This window comes from Pleuronectes platessa, chromosome 15 (assembly GCF_947347685.1).
Source record: "Pleuronectes platessa chromosome 15, fPlePla1.1, whole genome shotgun sequence".
Taxonomy (NCBI): domain Eukaryota; kingdom Metazoa; phylum Chordata; class Actinopteri; order Pleuronectiformes; family Pleuronectidae; genus Pleuronectes; species Pleuronectes platessa.
The window spans coordinates 14,602,781-14,630,704 of NC_070640.1; the positions used below are offsets into that span (position 1 = coordinate 14,602,781).

Sequence of the window (27,924 nt, forward strand, 5' to 3'; positions counted from 1 at the left end):
GAAGCACGTGTATAGTCTTTCTCTGCTGATAAAACCAATCTGAGATGCACTGGAAATAATTAACGTGAAGAATCATTTAAATAAAATGAGTTTGATAAGGTCTTTCTCTCGCTGTCAGTGACTCTGTGACCATTGCACGTGCATGAACTCATCAAATCGAAACTGAGCTAGAAGCACAACATGACTATTCTAAGCTGATGTGAATGTGGAAGTGTGGTCTCACTTCACTCTGGATTGCAGAATTGGCCGTCTCCTTCATTGGTTTTGTGTTGCAACAGGCAGTGTGCAGGTTGCCATCAAGAGAAACTAAACAGGTGACGTTTGCATAATAGGAAGCTCGCTTGTTAACAGGAAATATAGGTGTGATCTCTCTTTTCACTCTCTATATAGGGTCTGTGGGTTTTACTCTTAAACCTAATAAACACAAGCAGGAAGAGGGAGTGGTCTGTTAGCAGTAATGACTTGATGACAGCTCTTCGTTAATCTTCGTTGTGTTTATTCCATCTTTCATGTTGGCACTGGTTAGAAATAACAGAGCTGCTGAAATTTTAGTGAGCACAGGATATTAAATGACTTAAAACAGCATATAACAATGGAACACACACTTCAAGGTCAAGGTACATCATTGTGCACAACAGTCAGCTAACATGTAAAAAAAGGGTCAAGAGAATGTCACCCCAGATGTACCGGGATAACAAAACACAAGGAAGCTATAAACATGATCCATTTACAAAGGAATAAAAATGTACAATATGTTCACCTGAGGAATCTCTATTTCTGATTTTCAACAAAACTGTTGTCAGAGTCCAGGTCGCTGTCTCCCCCGATTGATCGGAACTCTTCACTCTCCTCGTCCTCACTGAGCTGGACCTGAGAGAGCACGGCTGGGCCTCTCCTGCGTGCCTCATCTTCTTCATCTTCCTCCTCCTCGCTGATGCCATATTCTTCTCCATTTCCCATGCCCAAGGGCAGCATCGGAATCTGGCTCTCTGTCTCCTCATAGCTGCCGTAACTGGTACAGAAGAGATGGAAGGTGGGAGAGAGAGAGAGTGTCATCAGGCCACATCAGTATTACCAATGATCCAAGTAGAGCAATGCATGCAAGAACAATATGGCATCCGACAATATGTTATGATGGTGAGGAAACCTGGCTGACAGTAAAATACAATAAATATGAGAGTAGGGATTCTTCACTCTGGGGCCTGTCGTACCTGACGTTGCTGTCTTCTATGTGAGGCACATCAGGCCCGTCCCCGTCGTACGACATCATGCTCTCCTCCTGCTCCATTCCCATGCGTGCAGTATCTTGAGCTCTGCGTGGAGGTGGAGGTCGCACGTCCACCTCTCTGTCGGAGTCACTACCACTCTCGGACAGCTGAATGGCTGAAGGGGACACGCAATACATCAGGACGTATATCAAGCACATCGCTACACATGGTCTTTATCGGACACTGAGTGATGATAAATGTTTGTTTACTGACCAATAACTATTTTGTCTGTTGTACTCTGTCATTTTCAATTTTCAGTACAATGCAACTATATTTTTTATTATACTAAACTTTACTTTTCCCTTTTTACTTGTCTCAATAAGGTGAACTTACAGGAGAAAGGGTTGTCTCCCTCCTCTTCGCTGGCGTCATCCTCTCCGTCAGACATGAGCAGGTCCTGGTACAGGACACTGGCTTGGGCGGGGCGGTTAGATCGCCCGTCCTCTCCCTCATCGTCTTCATACTCCTCTTCATGCTCGTGGTCGTGCAGCCGCCTGCGAGGGGCCAGCAACATGTCCTCGTCGTCATCTTCATCCTCCAGATCTCCTTCAGCGTCCTCTGCCTAGAGACACAGGTCAGGCAAACAAGAGGTAAATAAGACAGCCATGAGCAAGCTAATTATGTAGATAAAATTCAACAAAGACTAATGAAAAGTTAAATAAATACCTCCTAAAACTGTGCAAGAATTAAGTTAACACATTTCCTAAATCTGTAAAATAAATATAAAAGCAAATATAATGACATAATAAAATAAGAATTAACCGAAACACAATCAGGTGGTTCTTAGGTGAGGATGGTCTGTGTATAATTTGTTTAAGGAAAATAATAAATGATTATTTTTAGCATCGACGGTGCCATGAACTTTAGATGTACTTTCATTAAATCTATCTGTCTTACCGGAGCAGGAGTCTTGGGTTTTCCATCATATTCCTCCTCAAAGCCTTCAATGTCCACATCTGACTCCTCCTCTCCAGGTCGTCTCATGTGGCGTCCCTGAGAAACATGATGATAAAAGTCTGAATTCACCCTTGTGGAATGACAAAGTGTTAAATGATAACTTGTACAGTATGTACAACAAAGCATGTGAACACGCTTGGTGATCTGAGGATAGTTTGAGGAGAGGTGGCATGTGGTTGCAAGCCTCATTTCTGTCTCTCTCCATACCTGCCCCCCTCTCTTTTCTGAAGCAACCACTAGAGGTCCCTCAGAGAACAGGCTGCTGGACTCTCTGGGCAGACTTCCCGAAGCCCCGCTGTCAAACAGATCAGCAGGCTGGCCAACACCACACAGACAAGCACGGACACAAGGAGAGACAGGACAAGACAACAGGAGCGAAGGAGAAAAACAGGTTGGGATAAAGGAGACACTGCAGTGAGGAAAAGTACTTTGTAGAAAGAGGAAACATAAAAGTGAAGAAAGAAGAGTAACTGCAGATAAACAGTGAAAAGGGGCAGAAGGAGTTCTACAAGGAGTGGCAAGGACAATACTGTGCATAGACATGTTTACACTACCTGGTGTGGCAGGTTATAAACCGCTATAGGCCTGAGGTCTACCGTCAGTGTACCCAGGAAACCACCATTTGCTTACTATTAAATAAAGCCTGGGTCCTGGCTGCTCTCCTACCTGCGGTGTGTAAGGTCCAGGAGTCATTGGGTCCAGACACTCCAAGTCTGCAGCATCCAGAGCTGCCTCCTTAGCCGTCGAGATGTCCTTCTCCAACTGGGTCAAGTGCTCATCATACTGGAAACACAAAAACATGCAATTATTCCAGCACCAATTAGTGTTTCTCCCACTCATTCAAATAATGCAGGCATATATTTAGCTGAAATAAACCTTCAGACAACCTTCAAATTTTGAAATAGACAGAATCTAGTTTGATATATTTCTCAATCCTCTGTGTTGTATCAATCAACACGACACAAACACTGCTTTTACAGTAGTCTATTTTAACTACCTTCCACAATAAGAGTTTGTGTGAAAAACAGAGGAGCAACTGGGTGTCACTTTATAAAATCCCTTTAAATTGTTCAGAAAATGTTTAAACCCAATGTAATTTACTGCACAATTAGTAACAACTCTTCCCCTTAACACACTGGAAACCAAGTATCGACTCATCATACCTCTGCCAAGGTCTGCTTGCACACGTTGACGATCTCCAGGGCTGTATTTGTGTACGGACTCTCTGCACCTGTGAAACACCAAAAAAGTAATTAGGCTTCGACGAAATTTGTACTTAACTACGGAAATGTTATTGGCATTGTCAGTAATTGACACAGAGACACCGAATGCAGAGGTCACAGTAACGGTGATGATTTACCGTTGTACTTGATACTGTTGGCGTGGATGAGACTGACATCTGAGAGGAAGGAGTCTCGGTTCTGGTATTTGTGTTTGGAGATGTACTGGTGAACCATGAAAAGAATAGAAACATTTCTGTGTTAGCTGTCTTCATATTGCTGATATTAAAAATGTTGTTCATATATTTGTTTTAGGTTGACCCCTTGTATGATCCTCACCTTGCGAACGGTCTCCAGATCCATAGGGGTTACAATCACCTTATAATAATCTGGTACAAACTTTTTGTTTACAGGATGATGGAACGGCCATGACTACAGAGAGGGGAGGGATGGAGAAGGAGACACAGATAATTACTTTTATTGCATGCAGAATTATGAGAAATAGATACAAGAAATATCTAACTTGCACACAAAATGCTAAGAAACGCTAAGAAATGGTGACTCACATCGAGAACCACCATCATTTTCTGGGTCACGATATTGTCCAGGATGAACGAGAAGGCCACCTGATCATCGTCATCCAGCAGAGGGTTGATGGCTTTCTCCAGCCTCACCAGTCTGTCCTCCTTCTGAACACACATTCACAGGTTTGAGAGTTAACGTGGAAATAAGCAAGAGAACAGGACGATAAGAAATAAGATAAAAAAACATTCCCACTCACCTCTTTCAGTTTGGTATCGCACAGGTCCAGCATGGACTGGGCCACCTGCGTTATTGGATGCTTTGCCCCTGGCAGAACAAAAACCAAAAATCTATCTTAACACACTTAGTCACTTTTTGAGCCTAAGAGGTTTTGAAACCAGTTTTTATGCTTTACCATTGTAAGTGCCACTGTTTTTGACTACGAGCTCCACTGCTTCACGGAACTCGTCCCTTGATGGGTACATTCGTTTGCGTACATTCTCCCTCAGCGTCTGCAGGTCCATGGGCCGAGTGATGATCTTGTAGTAGTCCTTCACCACCTTAGCATTTACTGGTGTGTGGAACGGGTATGTCTACGTAGAAGTGGGGTGACAGCAGTCATGTTAAGACCACACAGCACTAAGGGAAATGTATGGGAACGGTCAAATGTTGGGGGGCGATTGGGTGTGTTCCTGGCGGATCTTACGTTGGGGTGATCCCGCATGTCATTGATGATGCTCTCGAGCACCGAGGACAAGGTCACCATGGGGTCAGTGCGTCTGCGGTGGATGGCCTTGTGTGGTTTCTGTGAACAGAAGAAAAGATCAGCTGCCGGGTCTGTGAGCTCAATAACTTTTAAAACAAGCGGTACAATGGCTTCGCGTACGTTAAGATAGTCACAGTGCACAGCGCTGCCGACACGTCTCTTCTTCTTTGGTGGGAGCTGCTGTTTGGGGAACTTGAGCACTAAGGACTTCCTGCGCACCTCATCAGCACTGTAGGAGAAAAATAATTACAACATGAGGGGTGAAATTTTGAGCTGCTCTTGCTTTGCATCAACCCAAGTTTAAGGAATACAGAATTGTTGATGATAAAGACAGGAAGAGGAGTGACAATCCATTACCTCTCAATGAGCTGTTTGCCCAGGACGATCTTGGTGCCCTCCACCTTGATCAGTTCCTCGTTGTCGTTGTGGATAACTGTCTTTTCCAGCTCCTCCTCTTGCTCCTCTGTCATGGCAACTGGGTTAGAAGGTGGTGCGTTGGTCTGATAGTACAGTGGGCAGAACTTGTTGGTCCTCATGTGTCCTATGGCTCCACACGCGCCGCACTTTAGCTGGAGAAAAGAGGCCAACATTAAGGAACAGGACAAAGCGTCTGCGATATAATAATATAATACATAATCATATAATATTAAAAGAAAGCAAACCGGAGAGGAGAATAGTATTGAATCGGTTTGCTTACTTTAACCTTGAGGTCTGGTCTCTCCTTGACCTTCTTGGCCTTCTTCTCTGGAGGACCCTTGATCTTGTCCTTCTCTTGGTTTCTCTTCAGTCTCCTCAGCTGCTCCTGAATTCGTCTGCGCTCCTTCCTCATCTCTTCTCGGTGCTGCTCGTCGAAGAGGGCGAACTTTTTTCTGAAGAGATAAACATCACTGGCTATTGGAAATTCACAGGTTCCTTTGTGAGGATGGCACTAATTAAGTGGCATTTCTATCAAATTAAATTTAAAAGTTATTTTACAAAATAACTTTTTACCAATAGACCAAGCCACCCTGAAATATTGGATCATAGCCTCACATGGAACTGTTGTTACGAAAACAGTCCAAATACAACTGTCAAGATAAAAAAATGCTTTAACTTTGATTAAAAAAACCTACATGAAATCATCATCCTTGGTGGTTCTTATCCTGGTGTAGGCGTCAATGACTGAAGCCTTCCGTACTGTCTCACAGCGGACATATTCCTTGCCATCTTCATCCCTGAAGGTGCGATAGATCTTGAGCCGCCTTCCTGTGGCTGCGGAGTTCAGGCTTGTGACGGAGGACGTGTCGTCATCCTTGTGTGAGCCGGTGGACATGGAACTGGCTACAGAGCGGAGAGAAGTTTACAATGAGAGACGTTTTTGACAGAGCGCACGCATGTCTTCAATGTACCATGAGAAGATAACACAAGTAAGCGGTGTAAGTACACAAGCCTTTCCGCCGCTCCTTGCGTCCCTTGTGGTCCCGGTCACTCTCCTCGCCCATAAGCATCCTCTGCAGTTCCTTCCTCTCCTGCTCCTCCCTCTCGCGGGACAGCTGGGAGCTGGTCTTTTTGTTCTGCAGCATGTTCTCGATGTTCTTCCCCATTTCCTCAAAGTCACTGTCTTCTGCTGAGCTGCTGCCTGTGTCTGTGGAGAGCACCTCTGTCGATTCTAATACCCTGTGGTGGAAGTGCAACAAGGAAAATGAGCCAAACTGTGCTCACACAGAGATTGTTATAACATAAATAGTCCTAAATAAGAGCCTCACTTGTTCTGCAGGTCAAAGATCCTCTGGCACTCTTCCTTGTAGCGCTCCTGGTGTTCAGCCACAGAGAAACGGGACCCTCGGGCAAATTTGCTCATGGGTCCCTCGCCTGAACGTGCCTGCTCTGTGGACATGGTCCTCACCACGTCAATTACCTCCCAGCGAGAGAGCTTCTTGATCTATCACACAAAAACACACAATCGCTCAGTGACAATCGGACACACAGATTGAGAAGATGTTGTAATCATTGTGAATAAAAGAGGAGAACGGCCAAGTTTAAGTTACCCATTATTGCGATTTACGCAATGGTTGTTGGACGTCAACAATATTATGGGACATCCTCCTGAACTTCTAGACCTTTCTACCTTTCTCTTTGTATTTTGTCATGTTCTTACTTCTTCCTCTGGAACACCAAACTTGCGCAGCAGCTGCTTGGCGTTTTTCAGCGACAGTCTCCTGAGGTCGGCGTCTGTCCCCGTCACCGTCTTCTTGGCGGGCTGTGGCTCTTTGTCATCCTACAAAAACGCCACAGGATAGAAGTTTTCTCCTTCTATACATCAACAAGCAGTGCAAGGAGTGGCAGAATGTTACTTTAGCCGGTCTGACCTTTTGTTGAGTGGGCTTGTTGGGAACTTTGACATAGGAGAAACCCTCCCCGCAGCCGGTAGGATCGGCCACACCTGTAACCTCCAGCAGACATTTCCCCTTCATGGCAGAAATGAACGCTCTTGTTGTGTTCCACGGAGCTGTCCGCACCTATATGGATGTGTGAGAAAAGATTAGTGTGACGCAAGTCCTAAAAGCTTCTTGTTATCTCAAGTCTGAGTCATTTAGACTCATTATTAGGAAGCACTTGGGTCAGTACCTCATCATCAATCTTCATCTGGAAATCCTCTTCGTTCTCTTCCTCTGGAGCAAAGAAGGATTTCTCACCATACCCAGCATCCTACATGGAAACAATAACATGTAGTGAAGCCGTGGACACACAACTCACCTGTGTTCACCATCAAATTGCTTAGAGGAGAAGACAGTTACCTTGAGTCTCTGCTCTGCCACCAGCATGCTGTAGTAAGCACAACACTGCTCTGGAGACACCATGGCTCGGATCTCTTCTTCTGTGGGTAATCTGAAGTCAGGCTTCAGCACCCACCAGTTAGAGTCCATCCCTAACACCAGGACCAGGACGTTTTAGAATCAACATTCATGCTCGTGGATGGATGCACAAAAAGAAATATAACTATGATTGCGAATCATAAAAATATTAAACTACACTTACATATCGACAAGATATAAACACACACCCACACATTATCATTTAAAAATACATCCATGTTCTTCGATAGGTCGGAAAAAGTAATTTAGCCATGTGGATTTGATTAATGTATAGGTTTGTCTAAAAATAAAGTTAAATCCTTAATTGGCGATGGTGTCAGAGGTCCTCCTTCCAGCTGTTCCGCAACAAATTTTCCTGTGCACGGGTTAAGTAACATCATATACACGACTGCAGTTTCTTACTTGCCCTGATAGAAAACAACTGGATTTGGTTAGTTCCTCAAATGCTGAAAATCACGTTTCTCACTGAATGGTGAAACTTACAGAGAACAGAATTGATGAATGAGCAAAGTCTACCTGTTCGTTTGAAGTCGGCACAGAGTTTAAGTCGTTTCCTGATGCTGCTCTCCGAGTGTGAGGGAAAAGCTTTCTTTATATCCTCCATGCGGATTCTGCGTGGCCGATCCTTGCTCTTCCAGAACAAGCGATAAATGAACACCTATAGAATACACAAGGGACACACTTCAGCATTCGCGACATCAGCAGCTTGAGTTTCTGAGAGGTGTCACTAAATTAAACAAACCTGAAGGAAATCTCTGATGTGGGTATTGGCTCGTTTCGAGTTAGGCCCAGGAACCTCGAACAAGGGGCACTCCTGACCAACCACAATGATGTCCACAATCTCTCTGATGTAGTAGCCGTGGCGCGTCCGTAGCACCAAGAAATCAGTCTCTGGCATCTTGTGCAGGTAGATTGGTGCACGGAAAAGGTTGTTTTCAAAGGCCTAAAAGATAAAGATAACACATCCCAGTTTGTCACAGTTGCCAGGCAGGCGATGCTCCATATGTTGCTGATTTGAATATTGAATCTTTGACTGTGACAGTGCTGACCTGGAGCAGCTGTCCCGGATGCAGAGAACCAAGGAAAGGAGATGTGTGGCAGTACACGGTCTCTCCATATTTACAGTCAGGAGCTCCAGGATCCTTTCCAGGTTTCTGAAGACGAGAGCAAAACATTGCCCCAGCGTAATTAAAAAACTATTTACAACAAGTGTAACATTTCATGTCTCTTAATTTCGCAAACTTGAATAGGATGATCTGTAATAACAGAATATCACACCTACAGTATTTGTATACAGGTCTGCAATTGTTGGCGAACAAAAGCTATATATTTGACTCAGGGTTTAAGGTGTTTCAGTTAAGAAAAGGCTAAATATTGCAGGAAGATTTTACCAAGAACTATGCAATGCTTTATTTTGGTTTTCCTTGGGTAACTTGACCAGTGCTATATAAATCAAAGTTATAATTTATTATTATTATTATTATTATTATTATTATTATTATTATTAATAAAGATGAGACTCACCCTTTTGTAGTAGTTTTTGATTTTGGTTGCCATGCCTACTTGCATGATGAGAGGGGAGTATTCTTCACTGTACTCTGCCAGGATCAGGTCTCCATCTTTGCCAGTCAAGTCTTGGGGCGTTCTCATGAAGAACATGTCCCCTCCTCCTGAGGCCTGACGTTCCTGCTCTCTCATCTATCACACAAACACGTACTCCACTGAGGTTAATACAACAATGGAACTCAACATTGTATTTGTATGTGTAAAGAGTAATAATGCTTGTTTGAACCAGTAATGTCTACCTTGGCTTTCTTCTTGATTTGTTTGAGCAGTGCCGAGACAGGGTGAGGACCCGGCTGAGCCACTGCTCCAAATGAGTACTTCTTCAGAGCCGGTCGATGGAACTGCCGCAGCTTCATGGGCCCCATGTGAGTGGGGAAGAAGGGTTGCCTGAGCTCAAGCGCCGGGATGGAGTGCTATTAAAGACACACAAGTTAAACAGCTTTGACTTTGTGCAGGAGTTCCATCACAATGTTTACTTTCAGGCTCAACTACTCACCTGGATGATGTTTCCACCAAAGGTCCCCCTCAGGCCCTGCTGTTTGGGATAGTAGAACTCGTCATTGGAGAGGTTCCACGGGTCCTTCACTTCAGGCTGGGACATGTTCTGATTTGGGAGGAAAGAGATTTCATACGGAATAAAATGTCATTCAAACCTTTTACATTTTTTGATTCGTCAGACAATTGTTTGGTGTCAAGCACAAGAAATCTGTAAATTTACTTTACGTCATCTGCTCCATTATACAGCCATGATCTTCCTGATTAGAGACATATTTTCCCATTTCCTGTTTCTAATGAGTTGTATCGCCGTTGATGAAGCACAGCTTTTTATCCACACTTTGCAATAATCAAACACGTTGCCTCCCCTGATCGGATTAAGCAGCATACCTGCTGTGGCTCATCTTTTATCACCCCAGTCTTCCCCAGCAGGATGCGGCTCTTTTTGATTGCCGTTTCCTTCTTATTTTCTTTTGATGGGGAGTGGGACATCGTTTTCTCCTTTTCATCTGGAATCTCTACAAGAGACAGTTCATGGGGGCATCAAAATAAGCAGCATGGAAATAAGCTGAGAGTAAGATGTTGTAAGGGCTCAAATTTGAATAAAACAGAAGTGAATATGGCAAGATTTCTTTTTATGTACCAAGAATAATATTCTCATCATTTGGATCCAGTGTGAGAACTGGTGGCGAGAGCAGGTAATCCATCTCCTGGTCATCCCAGATGATGTTGTCCTCCCAGCGTCCGTACACTAACTCTTCATTGTCAATAGGAAAAATGGAGAACCAGGGACAATCATCTTCGTGGAAGGCTGTGGAGGGAAAAAAACACAAATTAACACAATTCAGAAAATGAGAAGTTAGCTTGAGATGACCCCATGAATGTTTTATTTGTAGATTTGTCTAAATGTAAACTCACCATGAATATCATGAATATTCTTTTCCCGCTTGGAGCCAGAGATTGAAGAAACTTTCGGCATGGGGGGAGGTAGAGGTGGCACCAACTGCGAATTACTTCTACTCAGACCTGTAAGATTTTACAACATAATACATTTAATTTTACACACATTAAATATTACAGCAGGCTGGGTCACCATCAGTTATTTATGGACACTAATGATACAAATTCAGTAATTGTTCCTGTGAACTCACCCTGCTGAGCATTGTAAGCATTGGCATTGCGGGTCATACTAGAGGGTAGCCATCCCGCAAGGCTGGCTCGCTGAGTCTTGGTGCCCTTGTGTTTTATGTCTTCCCCGTTCCAGATGATATCGTCTTCCCATTGCAGCTGAGTGACCATCAGGAAGAGCTCGTTCTCAGGGTCTGCTCTGCTTTTCTCTTGATCATCGGTATCATCATTATCGTCTTCTTGCCTTTGAAACTAGGGGTGAATTACACACAATATCAGCAACATAGTCTGTATAATGGCACTGTACAGCTTCAGATGTCTTTGTCTATGTACCTCTTGAGAAGGCTCTGAAATTTCTTTAGGTGCATCCTGCTTCTGAGGGTCACTGGACTGCTTTTCTTTTAGCTTGAACCCATAGTTGAAATAGCTTCCGTCCTCTGGGACGCCGAGCATGTCGTACCAGAGCTGGGCTGGACCATATCTCCATTCTGCTACTTTCGGTCGAGACTCTGTCTCTTTGTCCCCATCACCACAAGTCTGTGAGAACTTAGATTCCACTGGAGCCATCATGGTTATCTGGATAACACAGAGAAGCACGTTAAAGCGGTTTTCAGACATTTAGAGCGGGAGATTCTCTGCAAAGACGCCTTCACAACCGCCTTATTACTTTAGTGTTGAATACAATTATGAAGTGCCGCACTACTACCAGGTGACATTATGAGAGTCTGATGTAGCCTATAACACTGAAGTTTTACCTCATCATCAGAGAGACACTGCTCTGGTGGTGGAGCGTTGGCATACTCATATATCCACCCAGACTTCTTCTCCTGGCTTTGCTCTGTGGGTTCTCCTTCTGGAGGAGGAGTACCAGGCTGATGGTCCCGGTGCTTCCGCTTCTTCTTCCTGCGGGCACTCCTCCAAACGGACGGCATGCTTTTCCCAGGACCAAACAGTCGCAAGAACCTAAGCACCTAGTAGTACAGCCAAGACAAATGGTATCAGTTCCCACCTTGATTTTAAAATGATGATGATTATGATTATTCAATAAACCTTTGGTGTACCAACTGACAAAAAAACAATGGCAGTGAGGAAGCTTTACCTTTCCCGGCCTAAACTCTGGGAAGAGCTCTGTGACACCTGGCAGTGCTTTGGCTGCATCCTTCTGCATGATGCCAGCAAGAGGGAGAGTGAGCCTGTCTGGGGACCCTCCATCCCCGGACTCCTGGCAGGGACGATCGGTTTCGGACTCAGAGTCTGAGGAGCTGCTGAAGTCGACCTTATCAGCCGTGGAGGACGGTGCAATAATGGATGGCAGGATGATGCCATCGCCCTCTTCCCCGACTACAAGTAATCAAAGTGATCGAAACATAAAACCACATAATCAGCATTTTTTATCTTAAAATACATGAACCTAGCCTGAATTATTTTTGAATTAACTTCTAAACCTTCTAAACCGTGACTATATCAACTTTCATGCAGTACCCATTACAGTGCAATTCACTTCTTTCTTTTTTTTCAGACTCCACAGTTAAAGAGCAAACCTCAGAGGGTAAGCGGAGTATAATTTCTCCCCAGTGACAAATTATGAGTCAGTCCTTACCATTCGCGGTCTGAGGGGATGGCTCATCTTTCTTAGCGGCTGCTGCAAGACTTGGTGGTGGCGGAGGAGGCATGAGCTTAGAATCAATATCCTCACAGTCTGCATCATAGTCATCCTCATCATCTTAAGTAAAGAAAAATCAAAAAGGGTTATATAAACATAAATAAAAGAGTGAACAAAGAGTTACAAAAATGTGAAATACGTTAAATAAAATTCAATTTTAAATGGTCCAGTGTGTAGGATTGGCAGAAATGAAATATATTATTCATAGTTAGGTTTTCAGGAGCCTAAGAAGGACAAAACCAAACTAACTAAACCAACTGGCTCCAGAAAGGACCCATAACATCTGTTAACAGAACAACACAGAATATACTTCCCAACCGTAGAGACAAGAGGGTGAGGCGAAGGTTATTCATTTGGTTGCAATCTGCAACCTCACTGCTGGATGTTACTAGATCCTAAACATTGAACCTTTATATATATTAATATTTTTTAAAGATAAAACAGGAGTTTGATATATATTTATAAGAGATAATATAAATAAATTAAAGCAAGAAAAAGTCAACTTAAAGCCCTCAAAAAGCCAATTCATTTGCCTGAAAAAATTATAATATTAATGAAAAACGGCCAAAATGGCACGTAAATGCAAAATGGCAGGTTTCCTGTTGCGTGTTCCATAATGCCCCATTGAGACTTCTTTGTTTGTCTGGTCATGATACACCTGGGCTACGATTTTTATGAGGATCGGTCAAAGGGAAACCTAGCGGCTGCGTGCCAGGGGCTGCTGTTGAGCCATTTTGCCAAGCCCATTTAAAATTACTCCAGAATACGTACATTTTCACCACTTTCAAATTTTCTGGTAAGTTTGGTAATAATTTGAGAGGCCCTAAAAATACGCCTCTTGTGTGTTGCAACATGATCACCTGTATGCCTGCAGGGCTGCAAAGACCCCATGGCCTGACGGTATTTCCTCGTCTCATCCTCAGCTACCTCAGTAATGTCCGAATAATCCACTGCATCTTCAGTGCTTTTCACCCAACCTGCATGAGGCAAATTATTAAATTGTTAGTCCATCTTGACCATGGCTACATTAATGCAAAGTTCTTTCATATACAGTATTTGGCCTCACCTTCTTCATCCACACTATCAGGGTCCCTGTTTTCCTCTTGATCATCATCTTCCTCAGCAGTAATATCTGTGATGAGTGAGCCCAGACCCAGAGTACCCAAACCAGCCAGATGCTTTTTGGATTCCTGGAGGGAGAAAGGAGAAGAAAGAGAAGAGAACCGTGAAGAACACGGGTTTGAACAGATGATAACAGTCTCATAATATACAACGTTATTAACTAAAACCTTACTTCAATGTGCAAAATAATACAACTGACAAATGCAGCAGTAGAAAAGTGTCTTCAGAACACCTACATTGTCTAAGACACTGTCGTCCTCCAGCTGTCCATCTTCGTTGATGTTTCCAAAGAGGAAGCCGGTGATGGAGAAAGGACGATCTTGGTCCTCGTCACTGTCAGAGTCCGACATCCTGAAAGGTCGGGAGAGAAAACAGACACATTATAAGCATTGAGCTGGGCCTCGTTTTATCTTGAGTGACTTGCAACAACTAATGAGACACCATTGTGATCCCTTAATGATTAGTGCACGAGAGATGCACCTATACTTAACCTGATCACAGACTACCACGATATTTGTTGCTGTGTGTGTATCAAATTATTTGATTTAATAAAGACTATAATATTAATGCCAGTGTTTTACTTTCAGTTGGATTGTTTTACATTGACTTCTAGATTATCTCTGTATCATGATATGTAGTAAATATTAGTATTCGTTACAGTCAGCACTGTAGCGTTGTTGTTTGTTTGTTTGATCTGCAGCTTACGTTAGAACCTTGATTACTTAGTTATTTTTATTTATTTACATGTATTGGGACACTTAACTTCATCACATTCATTTTAAAGCTGAGAATTTGTTAGTTGCACTGGTAACATCAACATTAGCTGAGCTGCGGTGTCTCTTACATTAGGTAAAGTTAGCTAACTCACTCGTTAGCGTCGGTTGACACAAACCAAACATCAGAAATGAAATAGATACATAATGAATTTACCTCGCGCAGCTTCTGTTGCGGTTTAGGAAGTTTGGGTTTAATCCAGTTAGATGAATCTACTGAATGCTAAGTACATGTAGCATGCTAACCTGCTCCCGGTTCAGCCTGGCAAAGTAAACTGTTCGCAACAATAATACCTTTTCATATGTTCACTGCGATCTATTTGGTAAAACCATGTCTTCTTTGCCCTCGCCTGCTTAGTGAGGGCAAAAGAAAACGTATTTATTACAGCCTAAAACATCAGAAACTTTTGTTTTTATTCTGTCTGGTCGGTGCTACTGGTGCTAACTGGCGGACAAGCCGAGTGACCCGGAAGGACACGGTGATGCGTTCAGGATCTCCCTGTAATGTTGGTAACAATTGCACAACGTATTCAATGTTTAATATATAATATTGTTTGGCAACATATAAGAACACTCAACCAGGTATTATTGTCTTTCTCTGGTAATGTGACATTATGTTGCATTTAATTTTAGACCATATACAACCATAAAATCCTATAACTATATTATGTGCTTTACACAAGTCATAAAACTAGTTCAGAGAGGTAAGATTAAAATAATTTATGAAAGGGGGATTGGAAATAGCATGTAGGAGGATTTATAGGTTGACTATCTTTGATACCATTTGATGCAGCTGTCCTTACCTTGCCCAGACCATAAGTTTAATGTGCTGGGTGCATGACTTGAACTGTATACATTTATGAAAACCCTAAACAAAGTTAAACAGTTTTACAGCAGGTAAAAAAACGAACAACAGAAACAGTTTAGCCAGTTTTAATAGATTTAAAACACTTGGTTTGGAAAAAAGTACAAAAGTGATCCTGGATGCCCCAGTATGAAACCAGCCCAGTAACGCAAGGTGAAAGGTGTGTTCCTTTAAAAAGCATCTTCTACAACATGTTAATTTCAACTGGCGTTACCATACACATACTGTACTCACTAAAACAGATACAAGCAATAGTTTAAATACAATGGCTGACCCCAGTAATACATTTACAAGTGATTCTTAAAAAACGAATTAAAAGGGGGAGGGGGGAAAGAAGTCCGACCACAATGCCATCTGGTATCTGGCAGTAAAATCATGCATTATTACAATCGTTCCACTAAAGAGAAACAGCGAAGCACTATAGCTGTCACACGGTGAGAAAGAGGGCAGCCAAGAGGTGTCTCTCTATCAGACAGCCTTTCAAAGTGTTCATTGGTTGATTTATGAATTGTTACTGAGAGAGTTCTCTACTGTTGAGCAGCAACCCAGTGGTCACACTTCTCCCATTTTGCATACATTGTAAAGTTGCTGAGGGTCTCCGTTTAGGAGAGCTAGTCTTCCACAATCGCATCGTTTAGAAAAATATATCTAACTGCTATTGAAGAAAACCCCAAAATGTGGGATGTTCTCTCAGTATGTTGTGAGGAAATAAAAAAGCTAAGAAATACAGTTGAATAAATAAATTGCATGACATCCATAAAAGTTAAGTGGATACATTGAGTCGACAGAATGCTATTCACATATGCACACCATGTTTTTTATGTTTTGGCCCGGCAGTGTTAAAAATGACTCCCATCCTCCACTCCGCACATCCCAGGTCACATCCTATGATCCAGTGGAAAAGTTGCCATAAAATATCTAAAATATGTTGACATTTCGAGAAAAAAAAGGTTTCTTTGTTTCGACAATTGGTTGCCATGTACAACATGGTCTCTGGCTTTACCAGTTTAGTAAATCGATGTTGATGGCAATGAGGAAACACAGGAGGGAGACTCTCAGTGTTATAACAATGAAGCCGCTCTGTGTCGTTACCCGCTGGCCGGCCTATTGTTAGGATAACAGCAGTGAGCTTCCTGTCCGGTCAAACTTTTTTCCTTTGGAGAGTGCAGCCACTTGCTTCATCAACTCCCTGTTCTTGCCCTGTGGAAACAAATGATTTACTGTGTTAGAAATGATACACACAGTCACAATTACTCATTAGATGTTTCAACCTAGTTTTGGCTCAACATGTATTATTGTTTGAGGTGCATCAATGCAGTCCACTTTTTCGGGGGCTTTATTAGTACTCTTATTGGTTATATCATTGTTATTATTTTCAAAGTATAAAAAGCTGGTTTAGAAAAATAAACTTAGTAATAAAAAAAATATATCAATAGCACTGTAATTATTCTGACTTCATTTCTGCTCATGTGAGTTCATTAGATGCTGGTGATGCTTTTAGTGTCTGTAGCTATAAGTTTACAATAATCTGACAAACTTGTAGAAATATTAAAGTCCACACATATAAAGCTTCTGTATCAGCTTGTTAATACCAAGTCATTTTTAGCTAAACAAGCACATTGAGGTTGTGTAAAACCTGAAGCGCTGGGTGGGGGCAGTGGAAAATATCACTCTAATAAACAATGTTAGAGCATTTGAACAGCTGCTGTGATCAAGGGTTCTTATTGGCTTTTTACTCACAAGAGGTTTGATTGCAGTAATACACAAGTCGCTGTTGTCAACACAAGTATAATTTATCTAACTGGTCTGCAACAATATGTCGTTTTTTTTACCTGCTGGTGCTCCATGGACTCTTTGTGCGATTTATCCATTTGGTTCATCTTCACTCTCATGTTGGACTCCTGGTACTGAAAGTCTGCTTTGATCTCTGTGAGCTAGAGAAGAGTTTCATAATTAATACCTCAGAGGACATCCAATCAGCAACAGTGATGCAGTTTTGTCTCATTTAAGCGGACGTCCTACCTTTCGGTCCTTCTCTAGGATGGTCTGATCCCTCTGCTGCAGAAGTCTCTTCAGTGACATCACTTCCTCTTTGAGCTGGCTGATGAGAATGAAGTTGTCTGTTCCTCCTGAATCCATTGACTTGGTGATGGAACTACTGATGGGAGAAAGGGGAAGTGCATGAGCCTAATGCTGAGATGAGTGAACAAAATATGGACAGGTGGTGTTTTTATGTCAACAGCAATGCGAGTTAACTCATTGCATCTTTCCTTTAGCAGTTAGTAAATCGATCTCACCTGTCCCCATTGGACGGCTTCAGCTCCAGTTTTGGTTTCTTCTTTGGTGTCTCCTTCTGGATCAAAGAGGATTTATGGCTGCACAGAAAGTCAGATGAGAATATAAAGTTTGGGCCATAAAAGCTCCATCAATACACAGTATTCATTAAGTGGGAGAAATGAGAAAGAAAGTCTTACCTCTGCTTCCACAGTCCCTGCTCCTGCTCAGGACTCAGGCTCCCACTCAGTCTGTGAAAGACGAGATAGCTCAGCAACACACAAACTTTATTTCTTTCCTATTCTGACTGAGACAGCCTGGCTGAGCAGCCTGAGGATGGAAGAAGTGATAAAGCGAAGAACGTACTTGTGGTTGGAGCTGCTGTGTCTGTGCTGGTGGTGGTGGTGATGATGGTGAGGTCTGGAGTGGTGGTCTTTCTCGTTCAGAGACGAGGAGTTGGAGGAGCCGAAGCCTTTCCTCTGTTCCTTGGTCTTTTGCAGGACCCGGCGGTAGGACAGAGTGCAGAGCCAGCACAGCAGTTTCCCATCCACCTGTAGGACATTTAGAAGATGGTAGCTCAAGATGATGCTGTTACACATTCACTGTAAAATCAGAGTGCATGTATGTGTGTGTGTGTTTTTACCTTTCTCCTGCCTTCCTCCTTGCGGTCAAAGGCGCACTGCTGTTTGCACTGCTCACAGGTCTGTGGAGATCCATATTTCTTTTCGGAGTTTGTACAACGCTGGCACTTTGTCCCAATAAAGGCTGCAATGATGTTACAGTACTGGCAGGGCTTGGGCTGTGAAAGCAGATAAAGAGAAGATGAAGGTTAGAAGGAAAACTACCCATCATGTAACTTTAAATAAATGAACAATAAAGCTTGAAAAGTGCTTCGAGAAGAAAAAGTTACTCACAGTTCCAAACTGTTTCACGTTCTGTGCACATTTCTTGCAGATTGTATTGGTTTTACTGCAAAGAATAGAAAGGAAAGAGTCACATCACAAACAAATTGCATAAAATAAATACAACGAGAGTCACTGTAGGAGCATTAAATAAAAGCTGAAATCTATGACGAGGCCCAAACGTCTCACCTTTCCTGCTGAAATTCAGATCTGCAAAATGTGCACTTCACTATTGGGTGCGCGATGCGACACTCCTGAGGAATCAAAACAAAAGGAGAAGCACGTGTCAGCTTCTCGACATAGAAGTGGACAAATTGGATTACATGTTAGATTGACGTTTTGGAAACAAGACCGCCCTTTTGTCTCTCACCAAATTTTGGCCACGACACGTGTGGAAATACCAGTTTCAAAAAATGTGGGTGTATACAATTGAGGACTGGCATGTGACTGGTTATGTTGACAGACACCAACACACTATAATGGTGGGGATTGCGGATGAAGGAAACAAATGTCAATAAGGATAGATTTCTAAATTTCATAATTTTGTTCCTGTACGCTGAGGTTCTACTTGAATGGGACATCTGTGGCTCCGGAGTAAGAGTGGGATGACCACCAACCAGAAGGTTGTTAGTGCGATTCCCTTCTTTCTCATCCCATGTGGCAAAGTGTCCTAGGAAAGATACTTAACCCCAAAAACCTTTATGAATAAGTGATGATAACGCCACCATGACATGATTGACTTCTGTTTACAGATCTCGAATATATGTATTTTGTCTGTTTACTTTATGGCGATCATTTATTTTTAGAAAGAAAAAATTGTTCAGTGTTCCATGACAATAAAGGCGTTCTATTCTCTATATGACAGATGTATGGTAGATCAGGTGCTTTACATAGATGCACTGTATAAATGCATGTGGACGGGTGAATGACAAAAACTGTAAAACCCTGTGTCCATCCACACTTTGTAAATACAGGGCATTTACCCGTGAAGCTACACAGAGCAACAAGTTGAACTAGGTGGCAATTATTAGGATAAAGCTTCTTTCATGGAGAACATCCAGCTGTTCATTATAAGTAGTATGAGTGTCCTGATGTGTCGGTGCTCTTTAACAAACAGATCGTGGAGATGGATTGAGATAAACAGGCTTTCATTGAGCGTGTGTGAGTGTCCAGGTCGGAAAGATAAAAGCTGTTGCATAATCAGAGATGAGTCGTAAACACCATCGCGCCAAGATCAACAACAGCACACACGGATCACACGGTTGCTGTGTTGTTTACAGTCCGAACCTTGCACAGCTGCTGGCCCTGCGACAGCTCCTCGAAGGGATACCGCTGGTTGCACTTCGTGCAGGCGTACAGAGCCGACGTTGCCATTCTCGCCCGAACGAAAGTCACCGAGCCCGGGGGGAAGGGTGGGGGGTAGGATCGCGTTGGCTGAGTCCAGCTGCAAACCGAACGGATTAAAGGCACGGTGTTCTTCCGAGCCGCCCGCTTGTCGAGACCGTGGCGCGCACACAGCTCGGCGTTGGCATCCGGCGTTAGCTAGCGTTAGCGAGCTGTGCTCGACGGAACAGAAATAGCTTCGTTAGCCGGAGGGAGCAGCCGAAGAACAATAAACTCCAGATATCTCAGAGCTTCCGCCGCTCGCACGTCGTCCCGCAACACCGACGTGACGCCGGCCGTCGGATGATCCTCCGCGAACACAACCCGCTACACCCGCTGCTGGTTATTTCGGAGGACTTTCCACTGTTCTCGCGCAGAAAGGAATTCTACTGTTCTCCTTCTCTCTTTTTTTGTATCGATGCCGTCGTCGTCATGTCACCGGAAGTGGCCGACGGCTCCTGCGAGAAGAAAGAGAAACCTATCGCGACACGACGTCCGTCCGCGGGATCTGGAGTTTGAAATGCTGCGAGCCAATCAGCTTTCACTCAGCGGTTCTGATCAGCTCATCCACCTCCAGATCGATCACACAAGAGTTTGATCCATAAAGAAACTGATCACAATCATTCACTCATTATCAACTCACCACTTGGCCAATGGAGGGTGGGTGGAGTTTGTGGTTCCACAAAACACTTTCGGAGTTTCAGGGGTAAAGAAAGTTGCAGCCAAATCCAATACAATGGAAGTCAATGGCGACCAAATCTTCAGACATGAAATGAATACATAAAAAGCCTCCATGCTGCTCCTGTGGTGTCACCCAAGTGTCCGTAAGCCCCGATATTCAAATTCGACTCAAAACGGCGTCATTTTCACCATGTTTGAAAATGGCCTCTGATATCATCCTCTGCAGCCGCGTTCACGCTCGCACCAGCTCTCACCTCTATGCTCTCGCTCAAGGGACACATGCTGATACTCGCCATGTTGTCGAGCGATAACGATTTGGCCGCAACTCTGTTTACCCGTGAAAGTCCAATTCAAACACCAAAAGTGTTTGTGGCAACAAACACCTCACCCTGCCCTCCATCCGCACAGTGGTGAGGAGATAATGAGTGAACTTTCATTTTTGGGTGAACCATCCCTTTAGGTCGTTTTCATACCACTTGGTCGTACAGATAACAATAGTAGGGTATGGATTTTCAGCAGCCAATACCGATACCAACATAAAATGTAAAGAAATAATTAAATCTTGAACTAAGGAAGAAAATATAACTTTTAAATCGGACATGGTTCAGGATAGAAGTTATTTTATCCAAACACACACACACACACCATTAAAGGGACAATTATTAAATATAAGCGGCAATAAAACGTTATAGGAATAACAGGTCAACTAATGGAAGGATTATGCCATAAACCCTTTTTATGGCTACTGATATCAGATCTAATTATGATAATGAAATAGACTGAAGATGGTAAAATAAATGTTTTCAGAAATATTACAGTTAAAATTTCACATGGTTATATTTCTTTATTTATAACTGTTAAACCAAGGGTAATGGACTATCTGGAGGGTGTTGTGTTGGCAAGAGGCTCAAGTAACAAACCATACTGAGCTGAGTCATGTGTTTATTGCAAGTATTCACAAACACAGTGGAAAAGCAGGCTAACACTGTATTTAGCGTTCAACCGTTCTACTCTCTCATTCTCCCAATCATCCAGAGCAAGGCACAGATCATCATTAAGATTTATTATACTTCAAAATACCCAGAGCAAATTATCAGTCGTTACAATTTTGGCTACTTATTAAAAGATAAACATGAAATTTGATAGTAGTTTTAAAAAAGCATTTGGCGAAAATGTTCACAAGTGTGAGTCGATGCTTGTTAACTGGGACTGATCGATGAACTGTTGGGTGCAGCTTATTCACATTTAGATGGGAAGATCTCTTAAGAATTGACAACATGTGTGTTTGTGAGCTATAAATACAAAGTCTGAACTGAGGGAGATTAAATAGTGCCGACTAGTTGATGAAACTTACAAAACTCAATGACAGGAATGTAATTAACTGTTTGACACAGGAACTATATATTAAAAAAACAGATATTTGGTCACAACAATCTAAAAGCACCGACTCCGAAGAGAAACCATCAATGTTCTTTTTATGCGCTCTATGACTCGTTAGAAGAAGAAGCTAGGATCACAGCCCTTAAGCTACATTTTAAAGTCAGTATTTAACAACTTCCACGCATTTTAAGGTGATATTTGCAGCATTTTACATGTCCACAATTGCTTCAGCTCAACAAATCATCTACTGCAAATATTTGCAGTGTAGAAAAGCAACGCAAGTGTTGCTATGAAATGTATAAGGCAGACATGTTTAAAACCGTGTAATATTTTAGTGTCCTTTAAATATGATCAACACTGATTGTAGTCAGTTTAATGCGCTGAACAGTCTCCGATATTCTTGTTACATTTCCTCTCACCCCAGAGGATGAGAACAATATGGCTGTGGTCAAGTGGTCTGAGACAGACTCTCTTCTGTTGCAGGCAGATTCTACAGAACCTCTAAGAGACGCAAGCACAGTCATCCGCTTCAGCAGACGTTTTGGTGATAGTGCATCGACGCGCCAGGTGAGGCCTTCTTACTAGTGGGACTCAGCTTAATGAGGATCAAGTTGTGTCAAACAAAAGTCTGCACTGGAGTGATGGAGCGTGTGGGGGAGCCCGCCCGCTCAGAGGAAGAGGAGGCTGAACGGTTGGTCACCTCTCTCTGAAGCTCGTCCACCCTCTTCTGCAGCTCGGCCCGCTTCGCCAGCAGCTCCTTATAGCGCTGATGAACAGGCTCCTGTCAAATAAAAAATAAATAAATAATGGCGAGACACTGAAATATAGTTATTTTTCAGTGCCCATGTTTCGAGCATTTAGAGGTTCATCATTTTAATTTATGGGTTTAATAGTATAAGTTCAGATGCTGCAAGGCTAAAAATACACATTCTCCTTTTCATACTGTACACTGCTGCTAAGTCGGCTCTGATTGGTCAACTCGCCCACTCACCGCACACCAATTTGAGACTGAGTCAGTTATTGAAAGTCTGGAACAAGTGACATCATGCATTCGTTTTTTAGCTGCAGTTTTAAAGCCTCAAGTTTGGCATTTTCGTCCTGAAGTAACCAAATTTGGAGGAGAGGGAGGAGGATCCTGATCGAGCTTGAGGACAATGAGTTCTCACCTACGACCTGCACCCATTGGATATCACTTGAACTCAATTACATGCTATCCATGCCCCAATTCATAACATGCTTCATTTTAGATTTGACTTTAAATGTGTCCACAATTTATAAAATAAACATCATGATGTATTAAAGACAACTTGAATCATGTTAGAAGTAAGTTCATTTTCTCACAGATTTGGCCAACGTCCTCTGCTGGTCGTTTCAGTGAATACATGGTTTCAGGCACTTCTGCATTGGTTTCACTGTCCGGAGTCTACATCTACATATATGTATATATAAAGGATGAACCAGCCAATAGACTTGCACTACCACATTTCACAGTGGTTGTTTTCATTTTGTTGAATTCTTGTGTATTTAATAATAAATGTTATAGTATTGTGATCCCTTTACCATGCGGAGTAAACTGGGATATTATATGTTATTTGGTGATACAGAAATAAAAGCCAGTTATGCAAACCAGGCCTTTCACGCTCTTCGACTCTTGTAAGTAGACCTTTAAAATAAACCAAAAAATACATGACACACAGAAGCAAAAGTAAAGTATCATGTGGGCGCATTAAAAACCTTGAACTCAGGTACAGACAGGATTCCTTGACATACCTGAGGTCTCATACGAGGGTTCCAGCGTATGTAGTAGCCAACCCAAAGCTCCAGATGGCGCAGGCTGACTACAGGGAACAGCACATGGTTGGAGTAGTTCACATACAGAGGATTGGTAAACTCCTCCAGCTGGCTGTTAATATAAGACCACAGAGACCCCGTCCTTCTGGGAACCTCCTGTAAAATAAAGATGTCATAACACTGAATGTGCAATAAATTCTCTTTTTAATAACAGACTTTGCATCCTGCCCTTTATTCAACTACATTGTTAAAATGTGCAGAGAAACAAAAGCACTCACCTCCTTCACCCTCTGCTGTTCACTGTTACACAAGAATGTCCCAAACAGGCAGCTGTACAGGTGATCCAGAATGGTGACCAGGAAGTATTCATTAAACTCAAAGGCTGCAGGGAACTTAAAAAACAAAAAACTGCTTCATTATTATCCTTGAAAGATTTTTCTGAAGATTATTGTCACATTTCAGTATCATTTATTTGTTACCTGACGCGTCAGCTGCCAGACGCAGTCAATGAACTGAATAAAAACAGGTGACCGGTCTGCGTCTGTGTGGTTTTTATCGCCATGACCGATTCTCTGCGAGAAAAAGAGGAAAGAAAGAAGGAATATCGGTGATGTTACAGGAAAAGTCACAGCACATTACGCTGGAATACGCCCCCAAAAAATGTATGAGTGATTGTTTACCAGCTGGAAGCGGTGACCAAAGCTCAGCCACTCTTTCTCCAGCAGCACTTCGAAGCCGCGAATGGTGCGGTAGTAACCGTCCAGCATGAGCATGGCCAGGGAGGTGAGCTGGGCTGTGCGGTCCCAGCCGTCGCTGCAGTGGACCACCACTGACGTTTTCCCAGACTCCACCTTATCGGCAATCCGCAGCGCTCCAGCCAGAATCAGCTACAAACACACACAACCCAGTCAGGAGTCTGGGGATGGCTTCATTTCCTTTTTATTTATTTTTACTTCATTCCACTGCACAGGGACGCATCACTCCGCTCACCTTGATGTGCTCGAGCCAGTGAGTGGACTCCAGATTGGAGAGCCAGTGGGAGTCCTCGATGTTGGGGTAGACCACGTCCTTCAACTTGCGCAGTGACTCCCTCATCACGTGGATGTTGTGAATATCCAAGAACACCAGCTCTGCATTCTGATAAGCGTCCTCACTTTCATATCCGCCCCCTTTCATCTGGAAGAAACAAACGGACATCAGACCGGTTGCATTTTGATCCACTGGCCACAAATCAGCAAAACCTCATTCGCTACCAACTCCATTTCATTGTCTGACAGCGGAGTGTAACTTCAAACCTCTGTGTACAGGGGGCGATAAAACGACAGTTCCTTGAAATAATGTTTTGAAAATGTTGTGCTTCATAAATATTGCTGTTGAATTTAGATTTAAAAAAGGAACCTTGTTGGCGGCAGCGTTGACACTCGGCCTGGCATCAAAGATGAACAGTTTATGGGACTGAGCATTAGCATCCATGATCGACTGGAGGTATTTCTCATCCTCCTTGCTGCGCTTCCCGGTTACCCCGACCATCGGCTGACTGCAGCGCGTCACGGTCGCTTGGCTCTCCGGATGGATCCACGATAAAACCTACGAAAGGGAGTGTAGCAGAATATCAACACACACACACACACAGGAGAGGAGGATTTTATTCACTCTGGAAAAGTTTGTCACTCACAGGTATCCTGGACTTCACTCGGAAGGCAGCGACTCTCTTGACCTCTTCGTCTGGTATGTTGACGGGCACGGCGAGAGTTGATGGGTAGGTGTCACACAGCTCGAAGTGTTCGTTTATTTTTGTTATCCTCCAGCTTTCATTGGGTATACCCTTCCAAGAAACACGCAAAAATCAATACGTTCCTTTCTTCCTTTATCATTTAGCTGACGAGTCCACGTCATCTTTAAATACCTGTCTTTTGTACTCCGAGACAGCGTCATACACCTTCCACCCGTTTTCAGGAAACACTTGTCCATAATCAAAGGCAAAGATTTGCTGTGGAGAGTTGAAGAAGAAAGGTAGCAGTTGATCAACTCGAGTGCAGAGCAGCAGCGTCAGAGACAGTGAGGCTGAGGATCACTCACCAGCCCGTTGGAAACGGGAAACGCATATTTTATCAGCACTTCGAAAATTGACTTCCTGAGTGTGTCCTCCAACTGTTTGTGTGCAAATCGAAGATTACGCACATCCTGCAGAAAGGCAGAGCCACAAGTTCAGGGGTCAAGAGCAGATTGTACAGATGAGTTTCATTGGTGTGAAATCACTGCAGGACTGCAAGCTGAACATATAATATACATATACGCATCATCACTTTGCTGGCTTGCATCTGTAACCAGTAAAACTCTGACCTGCCATAAAAAAAGAAATTCAGTTATTCCAGACCATTTCTGTGTGACTCACCTTGCAGACTAACCCATAGGACACGTCACCGCGGCTCGAAGCACTTCCAATCTTTTCCACACGACTCACCACCCCGAGGGGCAGGTCCAGCACAAACGCTGGTTCCTGGAAACAAACACTACATTAGCAAAAGCTTCACATACCCATGAAACAAATTGTTCTTAAATCACAAAGCATACCCTTTCAATGCATTTGAAAAACAGTCTGTAGTTAGTAACCATCACTGTTCCCCTCAGTGCTCCGGTGAAGGGACAGAAGTAGGTGATGTCCTGGGCTGTGGAACAAAATAAGGGGGGACAAAATCTTGATTTAGCGAACTATATAGCAAATCTCTGGAGTTAAGACAGCTGATTAAAGCTGACATTTTTCTCTAATACAGATAATACAACCTACCCATGTCTTGCACAGTTTCATTTGGAAGTAACTGTGGTTCCTCTTTTTCAGAATCCCTAAGCACCTGGTGGAAACACTAGATATAATTTAACATGCCAAATAAATACTTGGTAAATTTAATATACTGGACAAATTATTGAGTAACAAGGCGTTAATGAATAGTTTGACCACTAGCATGAACTTCATACCTTGGCAGGAGTTTTGGGTTTGACCTGAAAGGTGCAGAGAAGAGGAGAGTCACGCTTCAGTCACTATTATCAGCTGCTTTAATGAGGAAGCAGGATCTCTGTGGTCTATGTGTTCGTGCACGGTACTGACCCTGAGCTCCGGGGAAAACTCTGCAGAGGTGGACACAGAGTCCGAGGACATGGCAGAGGGCGGCTTGGACTGGGCCGAGCGGTCCGAGCGAGAAGTGGACGTACTGTTGAAAGAGGGGGCGACAGATGAGTCAGAGGAAATACTGCAGCCATTTCATCCAATTTCCCTGTTTTTCTCTTGGTTCATAGATTGTATTCATATAGAGTTTTTCTAGTCTTATCGACCACTCAAATCACTTTGAAGCACAAACATTCACACACACAATCAAAAGCTGCAGTTATTCTGTCTCACAGAGGAGCTGTGACAGAGGACTTGGTCATTGAATTGTTAATCTAAATAGAAGGCTAGGATATTTAACCATATAGACTGAACAAGCAGATTATACATCCTGCTGGATTCTGGTGCTGAAACGATGAATAATAATTACTGATAATAAGAAATTAAAGTTATTTAAAAGTAATTTATCAACCAAATAGGACAGGCTTTCCCTTGGTCCAGGATTTGCAGATGTTCTTTAAAAGTTAAAAGAATGAGCACACCCACTATCTGACAAAATCGATCCGGCACAATATAGTGAACATCCTATAGCTGCTGGTCAGATCAACTAAAAACATGTATGTTCTCCCACTAAATCTGGGCTCCATAACCACTTAACAACTTCGCATTAATATTCGATCAATCGATCAAGCATTGATAACAACCGATAATGAAGGCGACCATTAAGCTGTGTCCTAGATTGCTGTCAACCTACAGCAGGTCGTTACCCGGATGATCGTAGTTGTGGTTTAGCAGCCCCGCCTGCAGGTTTATATAAAACTACATGAGGATAAGACGTGTTAACTTCAGCTGTAAATAGATTACAATAACCCTCTGTTAGTTGAACACTTCTCTGGTTCGCTAAGTGTTGTGTTGTGTTTAGCATCGACCTGGACAATGAATCAACACTCGGATGACGGGACGAGGAGCGTTTCGAGCCCAAACTGTCGATGCTCGCGCTTTTCTCCATCTTCTCCTCGGTCGACTGTCGGTGTGAAGCCCCGGGAGAGCGACGGAAACCCGGGTAGGTGCGGAGGGAAGTGAAGTCCACCTCAGAGTGAAGTCAGAGCTGAGAAACAAAAGCAAGCTGCCATCTTTATCCCAGCAGTCTCCCTGTCAATGGCAGAACGGAGAGGGCGCCCCCTGCCGGATGTCTCCTATGTTGACCTAG

General features: G+C 43.1%; 3 protein-coding genes across 5 annotated transcripts; all 3 read right to left on the reverse strand.

Annotated features, from left to right (window-relative positions):
• Positions 1 to 479: 479 nt before the first annotated feature.
• On the reverse strand, positions 480 to 14,807 carry taf1 (TAF1 RNA polymerase II, TATA box binding protein (TBP)-associated factor). 2 transcript variants are annotated; one of them, XM_053441565.1, is made up of 41 exons: positions 14,493 to 14,807; positions 13,799 to 13,913; positions 13,507 to 13,630; positions 13,301 to 13,417; positions 12,378 to 12,500; positions 11,877 to 12,118; positions 11,533 to 11,748; positions 11,111 to 11,353; positions 10,801 to 11,029; positions 10,568 to 10,675; positions 10,293 to 10,460; positions 10,040 to 10,167; positions 9,651 to 9,758; positions 9,394 to 9,567; positions 9,113 to 9,286; positions 8,638 to 8,742; positions 8,331 to 8,531; positions 8,105 to 8,246; positions 7,511 to 7,641; positions 7,341 to 7,421; positions 7,082 to 7,231; positions 6,871 to 6,990; positions 6,479 to 6,654; positions 6,157 to 6,389; positions 5,846 to 6,053; positions 5,431 to 5,602; positions 5,091 to 5,302; positions 4,854 to 4,962; positions 4,674 to 4,772; positions 4,383 to 4,560; positions 4,227 to 4,294; positions 4,012 to 4,134; positions 3,785 to 3,877; positions 3,586 to 3,670; positions 3,389 to 3,456; positions 2,892 to 3,008; positions 2,433 to 2,540; positions 2,166 to 2,261; positions 1,602 to 1,830; positions 1,212 to 1,383; positions 480 to 1,012 (listed from the first exon to the last, which is right to left on the reverse strand). In XM_053441565.1, exons 2-41 carry the CDS (start codon positions 13,910 to 13,912, stop codon positions 772 to 774), a joined length of 5,985 nt encoding a protein of 1,994 aa, XP_053297540.1. In that variant the 5' UTR covers position 13,913; positions 14,493 to 14,807; the 3' UTR covers positions 480 to 771. The 2 variants fall into 2 exon arrangements, with proteins under 2 accessions (XP_053297540.1, XP_053297539.1); XM_053441564.1 differs by lacking the exon at positions 2,433 to 2,540.
• A 445-nt stretch (positions 14,808 to 15,252) lies between these two features.
• On the reverse strand, positions 15,253 to 20,207 carry fam76b (family with sequence similarity 76 member B). Of its 2 annotated transcripts, none has more exons than XM_053442035.1 (10): positions 19,664 to 20,207; positions 18,566 to 18,630; positions 18,389 to 18,443; positions 18,118 to 18,273; positions 17,841 to 18,025; positions 17,675 to 17,725; positions 17,498 to 17,575; positions 17,223 to 17,355; positions 17,033 to 17,134; positions 15,253 to 16,400 (listed from the first exon to the last, which is right to left on the reverse strand). In XM_053442035.1, exons 1-10 carry the CDS (start codon positions 19,748 to 19,750, stop codon positions 16,311 to 16,313), a joined length of 1,002 nt encoding a protein of 333 aa, XP_053298010.1. In that variant the 5' UTR covers positions 19,751 to 20,207; the 3' UTR covers positions 15,253 to 16,310. The 2 variants fall into 2 exon arrangements, with proteins under 2 accessions (XP_053298010.1, XP_053298009.1); XM_053442034.1 differs by having other exon boundaries at positions 17,223 to 17,358; positions 19,664 to 20,204.
• A 1,158-nt stretch (positions 20,208 to 21,365) lies between these two features.
• Positions 21,366 to 27,898, reverse strand: mtmr2 (myotubularin related protein 2). Its single transcript, XM_053441889.1, has 16 exons — positions 27,644 to 27,898; positions 26,718 to 26,820; positions 26,588 to 26,611; positions 26,400 to 26,463; positions 26,186 to 26,280; positions 26,007 to 26,111; positions 25,691 to 25,795; positions 25,518 to 25,601; positions 25,287 to 25,436; positions 25,010 to 25,198; positions 24,602 to 24,787; positions 24,292 to 24,498; positions 24,091 to 24,183; positions 23,890 to 24,003; positions 23,591 to 23,767; positions 21,366 to 22,601 (listed from the first exon to the last, which is right to left on the reverse strand). The coding sequence occupies exons 1-16, from the start codon at positions 27,721 to 27,723 to the stop codon at positions 22,437 to 22,439; spliced, it is 1,941 nt and encodes a 646-aa protein (XP_053297864.1). The 5' UTR covers positions 27,724 to 27,898; the 3' UTR covers positions 21,366 to 22,436.
• Between the last annotated feature and the right edge of the window lie 26 nt (positions 27,899 to 27,924).